The sequence below is a fragment of the Anomaloglossus baeobatrachus genome, chromosome 5, assembly GCF_048569485.1.
Source record: "Anomaloglossus baeobatrachus isolate aAnoBae1 chromosome 5, aAnoBae1.hap1, whole genome shotgun sequence".
Taxonomy (NCBI): domain Eukaryota; kingdom Metazoa; phylum Chordata; class Amphibia; order Anura; family Aromobatidae; genus Anomaloglossus; species Anomaloglossus baeobatrachus.
In genome coordinates this window covers 51319372-51334015 of record NC_134357.1, presented here as the reverse complement: position 1 = coordinate 51334015, position 14644 = coordinate 51319372, and the positions used below count along the sequence as shown (strand labels likewise).

At 44.1% G+C, this 14644-nt stretch overlaps 2 protein-coding genes across 2 annotated transcripts in view; one reads left to right on the top strand and one right to left on the bottom strand.

Moving 5' to 3' along the window:
* Positions 1-14644, bottom strand: part of LRRC27 (leucine rich repeat containing 27) — a 285705-nt gene that overhangs the window by 130904 nt on the left and 140157 nt on the right. The gene's annotated exons all lie outside the window — the stretch shown is intronic.
* STK32C (serine/threonine kinase 32C) overlaps positions 2064-14644 on the top strand; it is a 320810-nt gene continuing 308229 nt past the window's right edge. The window contains exon 1 of the mRNA XM_075348496.1: positions 2064-2410. Within this exon, the coding sequence (XP_075204611.1) occupies positions 2329-2410 (82 nt within the window). The 5' untranslated portion in view covers positions 2064-2328. The remainder of the gene's footprint in view (positions 2411-14644) is intronic.

Here is a 14644-nt window from a genome sequence, read left to right as displayed (position 1 = left end):
CTGGTGATTGATTGCCAAAACTGGTAAGATATTTGTCTAATGCATATGGCCAGCTTTACATTTTGGAAAGGGAGAAAGGGTCAATCTGATGAATACACTAGTGTGATTTTATACAACCCATAGTGTTTTGAGTTTTTTAGGACCAGAGATATGACTTTCACATGGAGTGGTAACATCGCAGTGTTTATATACTGAGAAAAAAAATCACCTATTTAAGAACCTATCACGGGGATCGGATGACAGGACTAGGACACCTAGGTTGACCCTCAGACTGGGAACCTTCAACTCAGAGGTACACTAGATGGTAGCGAGGTCTGAGTCGCCAACGTGACCCTAACTCCTGTAAACTCAAACCCCACAACTAATATATACTAGGGTATAATAGGGCGTGGTAATAGCCGTGTTTACGAGCAATCAGAAAGATGTGTGGGACTGGTGTGGTATAGTGGACATAAGAAAGTCTAGGTGAAATCATTAGCACTTTATGGTGGCTCAGTGATTAACACTGTATGGTGGCTCAGTGAATAGAACTGTATGGTGGCTCAGTGGTTAGCATTGTACGGTGGCTCAGTGGTTAGCACTGCATTGTGGCTTAATGGTTAGCACTGTACTGTGGCTCAGTGGTTAGCACTGCATGGTGGCTCAGTGGTTAGCATTGTACAGTGGCTCAGTGGTTAGCACTCTACGGTGTCTCAGTGGTTAGCGCTGTACGGTGTCTTAGTAATTAGCACTGAGTCAATGGTTAGCATTGTATGGTGGCTCTGTGGTTAGCACTGTATGGTGGGTCAGCGGTTAGCACTGTAGTCTTGCAGCGCTGAGGTCCTGGGTTCAAATCCCACCAAGGAAACCATCTGCAAGGAGTTTGTATGTTCTCCCCGTGTTTGTGTGGGTTTCCTAAAGGTTTTCTAGTTTCCTCCCACACTCCGAAGACGTACAGATAGGACTTTAGTTTCTGAGCCTCAATGGGGACAGTGATGTTAATGTATAGAAAGCGCTGCTGAATATATTGGCACTATATTAAAATAGAGATTATTATTTTAGCTTGTACCCTCCAGGTGCTCATATGCTACTCTAGAAGACTAGTCCAAACAATAATGGAAATATACAATTTTAATCCAAAATAATGCATGATAGATAGCATCATGGATCATCAAGCGTTAATAGGGAAATAAAATAAAAGAAGAATCAACAGCAACCAATAGTCACTTATATTAGACCCACTAAAACAATGGGAGCAATTTGCCTTTTCTTGATTCTGTATGTTCAGTGTGAATAATCATATGATAAAGTTACAAAAAAAATAAAATAAAACATTGAATTAATGTAGTTAAAGCAGAAATATACATAATAATAATAATAATAATATGGAATAATAATAATAAGGAATAATAATAATATGGTATAATAATAAAAATAATAATAATATGGAATAATAATAATGATAATAATAATAATAATAATGAATAATAATAATATGGTATAATAATATAAATAATAATAATATGGTATAATAATAATAATAATAATAATAATAATAATAATAATAATAATAATAATAATAATAATAATAATAAGGAATAATAATAATATGGTATAATAATAAAAAAATAATACTATGGTATAATAATAATAATAATAATAATAATAATAATGTACAATAATAATAATAATAATATGGTAAAATAATAATATGGTATAATAATAATAATATAGTATAATAATAATAATAATAATAATGTACAACAATAATAATAATATGGAATAATAATAATAATAATAATAATAATAGTAATAATAATAAGGTACAATAATAATAATATGGTATAATAATATGGTATAATAATAATATGGTATAAAATGGTATAATAATGATAATAATAATAATTAATGGCAATCTATAAGTCACTTTAAGATTTATCTGATCTTTGTTCTTTTAGTATATAAAATATTGTTAACGTATCACTTTGTGATAAGTTCTGGCTGCAGTTCTTCTCGCTGCCTGATGGTGGCAGGAGTGAGCCTCATTAGGATCTGATGCCATGAATTCCACTATAAGGAGAGAGCCGCGTGCAGCTAGTCTGTGGAGCAGAGCACTCAGGAGCACAGCAAACAAGGGGACTTCTTAATGCTGGCAGTGAATCCCCTGTGCAGGGTGCCTCCATAAATCAGAGCTGTCCATGGTGCTGATCAGGATGTAGGAGCAGCCTGGAGTGGAGCTCTCCCCCTACTACACACAATAGGGACCCCCTGGATGAAGCACTGAGGATCTGAAGCTTGCTTCCCTTCCATTTGCAGGAGATAGGGAATGCTATCTCCACCTCTGCATCAATGTTTCACTGGAACAAGTGGAAGAAAAGGATGGGGGCCAACACTTCCTCCAAAAGACCAGTGTTTGATGAGAAGGAGGATGGTAAGTAGAAGGCATGGTGGATTATATGCACTGTTTGCATTTTTTATTCTGCTCCTTACTTTTGCAATTCCTAAAGACAGACAGAATCAGTGTCAATCAACTTTCCTAAGTTTGTGCACCGGGGTGCGTGCTCTATTAATAGCGCCTGTCACATTGTAGAATTGTCATTTTGTGCACGGGTCCGATAGCCGCTCCGCTGACGTGCGTGCTGAACCCTTCTCCAATATTTATGTGGTCAACGCAGAAATACTAAAAAAAAATGAAGAGCAGCATTGTGATATCACCATAACATAGCTCTGGTTTGCCCGTAAATAGGACTGATAGTAAAGGGCTGCGGAATATGTTGGCGCTATATAAATAAAATGTATTAATAAGGTACATTTATAGTCATAGTTTTGCTGCATCTGTATTTACAAACAGCTATGTTCAATATTTGCTATATTTAAAGGGAATCTGTCACTGCTTTTTGCCACCTAATCTGAGAGCAGCACAATGTAGAGACGGACACCCTGATTCCAGCGATGTGTCACTTATTGGGCTACTTAGTGTAGTTTTGATAAAATCACTGTTTAATCAGCAGGACATTATCATTACAGCATATCCATGAGCTCTATATATCTGCTAGATCTGCAGCCGAGAAAACATGGATTTTATCAAAATGACAGCAAACAGCTCAGTAAGTGGCACATTGCTGGAATCAGCGTCTCCGTCCCTACATTATGCTGCTCTGATATGGGGAGCAAAAACCTGGTGACAGATTCCCTTTAAGGCCTTATTCATGTGTTGCAAGAATGTGCTGTATCCATTTTTTTTTTCATGGATACAATATATCCATTATAAGTTACGCTGCTAGTCACATGCGCTTTTTCACAAACCGTGTGTCCATGCAAAACTCACGGAGACCTGTCCAGTTTTCTCTAATATCATGGATAAAAAGGGGCAATACAAGTCTACAACACACGTACAGCACACGCATGGCATCAGTGTACAACCCATGTGCTGTATATGCTTAACATTGCAGAGGATGGGAGAAGCTTTGTCATTTATTTATTTATCTATCTATCCTTGAAAAACACTGATGGTAAAATCGGACACGGATGATAAAAACAGACACACGTATGATAAAAACGGACACACTGATGGTAAAAACGGACACACGTATGGTAAAAATAGACACACGGATGCTAAAAATGGACACACGGATGGTAAAAATGGACACATGGATGGTAAAAACGGACACACTGATGGTTAAATAAGACACACATATGGTAAAAACAGACACACTGATGGTAAAAACGGACATACGTATGATAAAAACGGACACACGTATGGTAAAAATACACAGACTGATGGGAAAAACAGACATACGGATGGTAAAAACGCACACACGAATGGTAAAATAAGACACACATATGGTAAAAACAGACATACGTATGGTAAAAACAGACACGTATGGTAAAAACGGACACACGGATGGTAAAAACGGACACACGGATGGTAAAAACGGACACACGGATGGTAAAAATGGACACACGGATGGTAAAAACGGACACACTGATGTTAAAAACGGACACGCGTATGGTAAAACGGACACACGTATGGTAAAAACGGACACACGGATGGTAAAAATGGACACAAGGATGGTAAAAACAGACACACGAATGGTAAAAACGGACACATATGGTAAAAACGGACACACGTATGGTAAAAACGGACATGCGTATGGTAAAAACGGACACGCGTATGGTAAAAACAGACACACGGATGGTAAAAACGGACACACGTATGGTAAAAACGGACACGCGTATGCTAAAAACGGACACACGGATGGTAAAAATGGACACACGGATGGTAAAAACAGACACACGGATGGTAAAAACGGACACGCGTATGGTAAAAACGGACACGCGTATGCTAAAAACGGACACACGGATGGTAAAAATGGACACACGGATGGTAAAAATAGACACACGGATGGTAAAAATGGACACACGGATGGTAAAAATAGACACACGGATGGTAAAAATAGACACACGGATGGTAAAAATAGACACACGGATGATAATAACGGACACATATGATAAAAATGGACACACGTATGGTAAAAACGGACACACAATGGTAATAACGGACACACGTATGGTAAAAACGGACACACAATGGTAAAAACAAACACACGGATGGTAAAAACGGACACACGTATGGTAAAAACGGACACACAATGGTAATAACGGACACACGTATGGTAAAAACGGACACACAATGGTGAAAAACAAACACACGGATGGTAAAAACAGACACCTATGGTAAAAACGGACATACAGTCCATACTCTGACATTAATCCAAAACATTGATGATTCCGCTACTATTTTTTCATTTTCGTTTTTAGACATTGATTGTGAATTACGCCTAACAGTGTTTGTTTTCTGTTTTCTTGTGTTGTATCAATATTAGAAAACATAAAAAGTATTGGTCCCATTGTCCGGTCATCATTAGCTGGATTGTATTGTTCCACTGATTGTAGTGATAAACATCTCATGCTTAAAGAGGACAGCGAAGTCTCTATGTTTTATCACTATTGATGCACCAGTTCCGTATTTGTGATGTCACTGTTGATGCACCAGTATTAGGCGGCGTTCACATGTCCTGTAATCATCCGTTAGAATGGATAATGCGGAGATACGTTGGCAAAAAAGTTCTGCAAATACAACTTATTTGTCTGTTGTTAAATAGCTGATTTCTGCTGGATCCGGTTTTTAACATCGGAGGCTATGAAAAACGGATTGTTATTTATATTTAGCCATCCATATTGCCTTCATTTGTAACGGATCTGTTTTTTTCTTACAGAATCTGTTACAAATGGAAGATAATAGTAATCTGTTAACTATTTCATTCTGCATAGACTCTCATGTTAAAAAAAAAAAACGGATCCGGGAGACATCATTTTGCCAACAGATCTCTGCAGGATCCGTTCTGACTGATGATTACAGGACATGTAAACTCAACCATATATTGTGTTTCCATAGAGCTTATAAAAGACCAGGGCGGATTCATTATATCAGTAAGAAAGGCGATTCTGGCAGCTAAATAGAAAAGGGTTCTTTACGGTTAGAGCAGTCAGACGGTGGAATGTCCTACTACAAAAGGTAATAATGGCAGACACTATAACAGCTTATAATAAAAAGCTTATAAAGGAGCAAGGAGCATTTACTATGTGTGGAAGAAAGGCAATTCTGGCAGCTAAATAGGAAAGGGTTCTTTATGGTTAAAGCAGTCAGACGGTGGAATGTCTGACCGCAAAAGGTAGTAATGGCAGACACTATAACATCATATATTAAAAAGCTTATAAAGGACCAGGGAGCATTCACTATGTGTGGAAGAATTGCAATTATGGCAGCTAAATAGAAAAGGGTTCTTTACAGTTAGAGCAGTCAGACGGTGGACTGTCCGACCGCAAATGGTAGTAATGTCAGATACTATAACAACATTTATTAAAGGACCAGGGGGTATTCACCATGTGTGGAAGAAATATTATTCTGGCAGCTAAATAGGAAAGTAGGAAAGGATTCTTTACTGTTAGTGGAGTCAGACTGTGAAATACCTTTCTACAAGAGGTAGTAGTGGCAGACAATATAACAACTTTTATTAAAGAGTTGGAGGGTTTTATCACACAACAGATGGCATTGTGGGTATAAATAATCTAGTGATAGAAAATGAATAACTGGTGGAGAAAGGTAGAACTTGATGGGCCACTGTGGATTCACCAGAACTGTGTGGTAATGGTTACCAACCTGATGTCATTATTCTGTTATACTGATAATAACTCTCTCTTTGAATACCCTTTAAAAAAAACCAAAGCATCCCAATTACCTCTTCTATCCAGTTTTTAATTTAGTGTAGGTAAAACTGCCAAAGCTGCAATATTGTTAATGTCATTTGGTTTTGTAAATTACCATATTTTTTTTATTACAAGACATGCTATTCCTCCCAAAAAAATTGGGAGGAAAATGATGGGTGTGTCTTATAATCCGAATGTAGCTTACCGGGAGGTGGAGAATGGGCGCTCTGCTGGCTGCAGTGGGGGATGTGCTGGATGCGGTGGGGGCTGTGCTGAACAGGGTGGTGCGGCGGGTTTCCCAGATGCTCTATCGGCAGTGTGGGCTTCAAATAATGGCACCCTGAGTTGGCGCGTGTGCGCAAATGGAGCTCTCAGCTCAAGATCTCATCTGCGCATGCGCCGCCTCCTGCCCATTGATCTCCCAGCAGTAAACTTAAGGAAAATGGCGCCTGCAGTTGGCAGTGTTCAGATGAGATCTCGGCTTGTATGCCGCACCGCACTTCTCCACAGAGCCAGCACAGCGTCTGCAGCCAGCACGGCCCCCAATACAGCCTCCACCGCAGCCAAAACAGGCCCCCTGCAGCCAGCACAGCCCCCACCGCAGCCAGCACAGCCCCCACCACAGCCAGCACAGCCCCCACCACAGCCAGCACAGCCCCCACCACAGCCAGCACAGCCACCAATGCTGCCAGCACAGCCCCACCGCAGCTAGCACAGCCACCACTGCTGCCAGCACAACCACCACTGCTGCCAGCACAGTCACCACCGCTGCCAGCACAGCCCCGACCGCAGCCAGCACAGCCACCACTGCTGCCAGCACAGCCACCACTGCTGCCAGCACAACCACCACTGCTGCCAGCATAGTCACCACCGCTGCCAGCACAGCCCCACTGCAGCCAGCACAGCCCCGACCGCAGCCAGCACAGCCACCACTGCTGCCAGCACAACCACCACTGCTGCCAGCACAGTCACCACCGCTGCCAGCACAGCCACCACTGCTGCCAGCACAACCACCACTGTTGCCAGCACAGTCACCACCGCTGCCAGCACAGCCCCACTGCAGCCAGCACAGCCCCGACCGCAGCCAGCACAGCCACCACTGCTGCCAGCACAACCACCACTGCTGCCAGCAAAGCCCCACTGCAGCCAGCATAGCCCCCACCGCAGCCAGCACAACCCCCACCGCCGCCGGCACAGCCCCCATGGCTGCCAGCACAGCCACCACTGCAGCCAGCACAGCCCCCATGGCTGCCAGCACAGCCACCACTGCAGCCAGCACAGCCCCCATGGCTGCTAGCACAGCCACCACTGCAGCGCCTGCAGCATTGCCCTACTCCAGCATCGCCTCTGCCTCCTGTGACCTCGCTCCACCACTGCTGCTGCCCCACCTCCGGTAAGACACCACTGGAGTATAAGACAGACTCCTTTTTTTTTACCGTTTTTTATCTCTAAATTTGGAGTGCGTCTTATAATCCGATGCGTCCTATAAAATGAAAAATACGGTAGATAAGTGGACAGACATTCAATTGTATGGTGGTTGGTTCTAAAACTTGGCACATTTGCTATTTTTCTTTAGAAGTCTGTGAAAGCTAAGCTACAACCCATATATCAGTTTCAAAGGTAGCCATATTGGATGTGATACATATTACCTGCAATAGTGAGTCCCTATCACCTTCTACTACCGCCATATGATATCTGTGGCAGCCGGACATGCTGTATTATGGCTCCATCCAATATACCAGTTGCTCCTCCAGCCAATAGTAAAACTTTACAAATGTCATCCATTGCTCTCACATGCCGTATGACCTCGTATTTGCCTTCGCTGTTCTGCTTGAGTAGAGTCATGCTACTTTCCTATAAGACAGGGGAGTAGGAAACTGCTCTACCTTTTAATTAAGATGTCAAGATCTGTAATTAACCAAAACCCATGCTGGGAGATTGCCGTCTGAAGAAACTCGCTGCACCTCTGATGAGACGAATATGCAACGTGAGATTTCTCAGCTGGGTCTGAACTCCAACAGAAAGTGCTAAATTCAGCACAAGATCTCTCCATGGCATGCGAATAGGGTTTAGAGAGACCCCTATGCACTGAATTTTTGGTGTGTGTATATATATATATATCTAATATATTTAGCTCAGTGTATGTATATATGTATGTATGCATGTGTGTGTATGTGTGTGCATGTGTGTATGTATGTGTATGTGTGTGTGTATGTATGTGTGTGTGTATGTATGTGTGTGTGTATGTGTGTATGTATGTGTGTGTGCATGTGTGTATATATGTGTGTGTGTGTGTGTGTATGTATGTGTGTGTATGTGTGTATGTCCGCTGAAGGAATCCGCACCGTCACATTTACAATCACGAAATTTTGCACAGACACCCCTTGTGACTCAGGGAACGTTATCGACTATGTTTTGACGGGAAAATGTAACCCCGCGCTTTACAGTTAGTCTTCAAAATCCTGCCTCCATTACACTGAGTGGAGGTAGGAGCTACAGGCTATTAATAGCAACTGTCAGTGGTTGCTATAGGAACAAAATAAACTGTTAGTATAAGAAGCTTATGTGTGAGGTAATAAGATGTTAGTGGGGAGACAGATAGAGAGAGTCAGAGAGATAGACGGGCAAAGAGACAGACGGGCAAAGAGACAGGCCGGGGAAAGAGACAGACGGGCAAAGAGACAGCCTGGGGAAAGAGACAGGCCGGGGAAAGAGACAGCCCGGGGAAAGAGACAGCCCGGGGAAAGAGACAGACGAGCAAAGAGACACACGGGGAAAGAGACACACGGGGAAAGAAACAGATGGGGATAGAGACAGACCTGGAAAGAGAAAGCCGGGCAAAGAAACAGCCGGGCATAGAGACAGCCGGGCATAGAAACAGCCGGGGATAGAGACAGCCGAGGAAAGAGACAGCCGGGGAAAGAGACAGCCGGGGAAAGAGACAGCCGGGGTAAGAGACAGACCTGGAAAGAGACAGACCTGGAAAGAGTCATATATAAATATAGGAAAACGGGTTTTAGCCGCGCTGAAAAACCACTGGTGCAGGATTAATGAAGAAGTTTCTTTTTTATTACAGCATTTCCAACGCGTTTCAGAGACTGGAACCGTCTCCTTCCTCAGGGAAATTTTTTCCAGCGTGCTTCCACTCCATTTTTAAGTATTAATTTATTAATATTGAATACTTTCCCTTTCTAATAAATTTAAAAGATAATAAAAAAATAAAAAAAAATAAAAAAAAAAAAGGATTTCTTTTTCCCTGAGGAAGGAGACGGTTCCAGTCTCTGAAACGCGTTGGAAATGCTGTAATAAAAAAGAAACTTCTTCATTAATCCTGCACCAGTGGTTTTTCAGCGCGGCTAAAACCCGTTTTCCTATATTTATATATGACTCTTGCTGTTTCACGGGGCCGCTGCTTTTTAACCAAGCTGACACTCACATGCGATTTCAGGAGTTGTGACTGGCACAACCTGATCAGGTGAGTGTTATCATAACTTTCCGTCATTTCTAGTTTTACCGGGTAAGACCCTATTTGCGCCTTCTGTCTCCCCACCTTTAGCACCTGTATAGTTCTCAGACCTGGAAAGAGACAGACAAAGACAGACGGGGAAAGAGAGAGACAGACAGACACACACATAGAGACAGAGATAGAGAGAGACAGACAGACACAGAGATGGAGACAGATAGACTGATACAAAGACAGACAGAGACATAGACACAGACAAAGAAAGGCACAGACAGACAGAGACTGGGAGAGAGACAGAGACAGTTACTATCCCGGGCAACGCCCAGGTACTACAGCTCGTATATATATATATAAAATCCTCACTGTATATCTGCAGAATTCACACTACATCTCTTTCTTTGTACACTTAAAATGTTACTTTGCAAGTTGCATCCCATAAGAATAATGGGAAGAAGCAAGCAATGTCTGGAATGACAATCCGTATAAATGTCACCACCGAACCATAGGAATAATGCAAGGAAAATGGCTTTTATTTGGGAAAGGTTTTCTTACTTTATGTTTACAGATTTAATTTCCATTCTTGCCAGAAATATAAAATTTCCACCCATATTAACAATGTCTAAATCCTTGACCTTTTCTATAAGGAGACACGGTGTGTGCCATTGTGTGGGACTTTCAATATAGTATTGGATGGACCCTGGCATGGATTTTGCATGGATCAGACCATGAGTGTCACAGGTGGCAGACAATCATTTGTTTTTGGGTAATAGAAGGTCACAGTGTCTGGCTGGACAGAATGCTCCCTGACTTTCCATTGTTCCTGCTGTCAGTATTCATTGGTATAGGTAGCTTTCCTGCTGGATTAATTTATCTCCTTTTTGGACCCAGCAGGAGCTCGACTTCCACCAGCTGCTGATCATTATTATTCTCTTGGTGTGTAAATACCCCTTCCTTTCCTGGACTGGTGCTGGTGATATTTTCAATTCAGTCAAGCTGAGATGGCAAGCAGGTGGCTTGTACTCCTCTGTGGTATCGTTGTTGAAGCTTTGCTGAACTCCTACCTGATTCATCTAATGATAAGTAGTTCATGCATTTTCCCCCTGTGTTTTCCCCTTCTATAGTGTTTAGTGGGGTTGACGGAGAGCTCATCCCATCCGTTTCCTATTTATTGCCCAGCACTAGTGACACCTAAGTTCAGGTATCCAGCTTTGCGCATAGATGCGTAACCTATCTAGGGTGGTGAGGGACCACAGGGACCAGCAGTTGGGTCGGTCAGGGGTAACCATCTTCCCTCTGTTACGTCACCACCGGAGTCCGCTCCAGCGACTTCTGCTCCGATCGCCAGGGGACGCTGTGATCCTGCCGTGGATGGTGCTGGTGATGGGAGACGGCACCAGTGGGCGCAGGCTCCGATCATCCACTGGGCTGGGTTATCTTGGGATCTGCAGTACCACTGGCTGACTGTAGGTGGCGTGTGTCTTCCAGCTGACGTTGCCAGCGTTCAGCTACAGCCAATGGGAAGACACCACACCCTTCTTAGTTCCCCTCCTGTCTGCTGACCTCTGCCAGAGATAGTTCTGATTTCCTGGCTCCTGGTCCGCCCTATTCTGTTTTGTGATTCCTGTGTGCTGACTTCTGCGGGTTTTCTGACTACCCTCCTGCCTGCTGTTTTTGTACCTCGCTGCCCGATCCGGATTTGACCTCTGCTTTGTTTTCTGATTATGTCCTTGTCTGCTGATGCTGTCCCTGTTCTGCTATTCCTGTTTTGACCCTGCCTGACGACTACTCTCATCGGACTGCAGCCTTCCACAGGTAGTGATCACCAGGGCCCTGTGTAATTCCAAACCCCTGTATAGGGGTTAAAGGGTTTCAGGGTTCTGGGGGTCCTGCTTGGTGAATGGCTTCCCTCTAGTCTGTCCATTACATCCCACCTGAGTCTGTTGATCCAGGCAGGCGTTACACCCTCTCCCTAGACACAGGATTTCTCTTCTCTTCCCTTTGTCCATGCTCTTGGTACGTCCCCATACCTAGCGTGACAATGAGGTCATAAGAAGTAGCCAAATTTAAATGTTTATAGGGGGAAGGGGTTGGGAAAAAATTGTTAGCTGAACAAGGATCTGGCCAACAGTTATCTGATATCTATGGTTGGCTTCGGGGTGACTGTTCTGCCCTTCCGTGGTTTCTCATATGGCATTTAAAACTCAAATGCATACGCACATCAAAATTGAAGACAGTACCCACAGAAGGGCGAAACAGTTTAGGAGAGAGATGGCAGGCAGAATGCGCAGGATCAGGATTTCCACCCACACACCTGACGTTACAAATACACTGAGGAGAAGGGGAGGAGAAATCTTGTATAATGGAGATCAGAGGCAATACCTTAACACACAGTTATTAATGTCTAAACCACTGGCAACAAAAATGAGTACACCCCTAAGAGAAAATGGCCAAATTGTGGCTAAAATGTCAATATTTTCTGTGACCACCATTTTTTTTTCAAGCACTGCCTTAACTCTGTTGGGCATGAAGTTCACTAGAGCTTTACAGAAGCCGCTGGATCCTCTTCCATCCTCCATGACGACATCACGGAGCTGGAGGATGTTAGATACTTTGCGCTCCTCCATCTTCCATATGAGGAGGAGCCACAGATGCTCAGTAGAGTTTAGGTATGGAGACACTTGGCCAGTCAACCACCTTTACCCACAGATTCTTTAGCGAGGTAGTGGTTGTCTTGGAGGTGTGTTTGGGATGTTGGAATACTGCCCTGAAGCCCAGTTTCCAAAGGGAGAGGATCAAGCTCTGCTTCAGTATGCCACAGCATATGTTGGCATTCATGGTTCCCTCAATGAACTGTAGCTCCTCACAGCCAGCAGCAGTCATGCAGCCCCAAACCATGAGACTCCCACCAGCATGTCTGACTGTAGGCAGGACACACTTGTCTTTGTGCTCCTCACCTGGTTGTAACCACACACGCTTTACACCATCTGAATCAAATAGGTTGATCTTGGTCTCATCAGACCACAGGACATTTTCCAGTAATCCATGTCCTAAAGGCCCTGTCACACACAGAGATAAATCTGCGGCAGATCTGTGGTTGCAGTGAAATTGTGGACAATCAGTGCCAGGTTTGTGGCTGTGTACAAATGGAACAATATGTCCATGATTTCACTGCAACCACAGATCTGCCAAAGATTTATCTCTGCGTGTGACAGTGCCTTTAGTCTCCTTATCTTCAGCAAACTGTTTGTGGGCTTTCTTGTGCATCATCTTTAGAAGAGGCTTCCTCCTAGGATGACAGCCTTGCAGACCAATGTGATGCAGTGTGCAGCATATGGTTTGAGCACTAACAGGTGGACCCCCCAGCCCTATGACCTCTGCAGCAATGCTGGCAGCACTCATAAGTCTACTTTGAAAAGACAAACCTGTGGATATGATGCTGAGTACGTGCACTCAACTTCTTTGTTCGACCATCGTGAGGCCTGTTCTGAGTGGATCCTGTCTTGTTAAACCGCTGTATGGTCTTGGCCACTGTACTGCAGATCAGCTTCCGGGTGTCGGCAATCTTTTTATAGCCTAGGCCATCTTTATGTAGAGCAACAATTCTTTTTTTCAGATCGTCAGATAATTCTTTGCCATGAGGAGCCATGTTGAACTGCCAGTGACCAGTATGAGACAATGTGTGAGCGATAACACCAAATTTACAAAACCTGCTCCTTATTCACACCTGAGACCTTGTAAAACTCATGAGTCACATAACACCGGGTAGGGAAAATAGCTAATTGGGCACAATTTGGCCATTTTTACTTAAGGGTGCACTCACTTTTGTTGCCAGTGGTTTAGACATTAATGGCTGTGTGTTGAGTTATTTAAAGGGCACAACAAATTTACACTGTTATACAAGCTGCACACTGATGTGCCGCCCCCGTGCCAGCAGCCGAGCTGCTAGGATCAGGGTTCTCAGTGGCTCGGGGGTCTCCGGACCGGGGATCGTGCGGCCACTCAAATGAAGGGGGTTATTTACAAGGGAATTTAGAGAGTTGTGATGCCACCCGTGGTATGTGGTAATTAGAAGTACCACCGCTGCAATTGGGAGTACCCCGGGATGATGGAATGGGGCAGCCAAGTGTTGTGATCCTCCATGGGTAGGGTAGGGGGGATACCCCGGGGCTCGGTGATTGTGGGGGAGTGCCATTGGATGCAAAGGGGTCACTTGCGTACTCACTCAGTTATTAAGCTGACACCAACAACTGGATAAACCAAAGTTCTGGATAAACCAAAGTTCTGGATACCGGTGCCGCTGAGGGGAGCTTAGTTCGGGTCCCGTCCCCAATGGTGCTGCCTGGTGATCCGTGACCTGCCTCCTGGCACTAAGTTTACTTCTCTGTTGGTCCCGGTAGTATGAAACCTGCGGGGTCCCACTCCCCACTATGGCTAAGTGTGGGAGCTTGCTCTCAGGGTTCACGCTTGACATTTTCTGGACTGTTTTGAGTGTAAAGTCCTATCCCCTCGTTGCGCTAGTACCCCGATTTTTGGGAAGCTACTCCCCGACCTAGGGTCCACGTACCCCGTCATGCCTTGGTCCCAGCTCGGTGATGGTGCAAGGCCGCCGGCTGTCCTCCTCGATAGATCTGTGCCCCTTACCATGATCCCCTGCGACCAGGGGTCCAGCTTCTCTAGGCCCAGACCACCGTCTGCCACCTAGATAGCTTCCTAGGAGCCCTGCTCCTGACCTCCTGTCTCCTTCACTTCCAGACTCTACTCTCTTCCTCTTGACACTCCTGACCTCCCCTCTCCAACCCCCCAGGTGGGCGACTCTATTCCACTCAAGCCGTCCACTGGTGTGTTTGGTGGGTATGGTGCAGAGTGTATCTAGGGTTTTGATTGGCTGATGTAGACAACACCATATAGTTAGGGACCCATAACCAAGAAGGA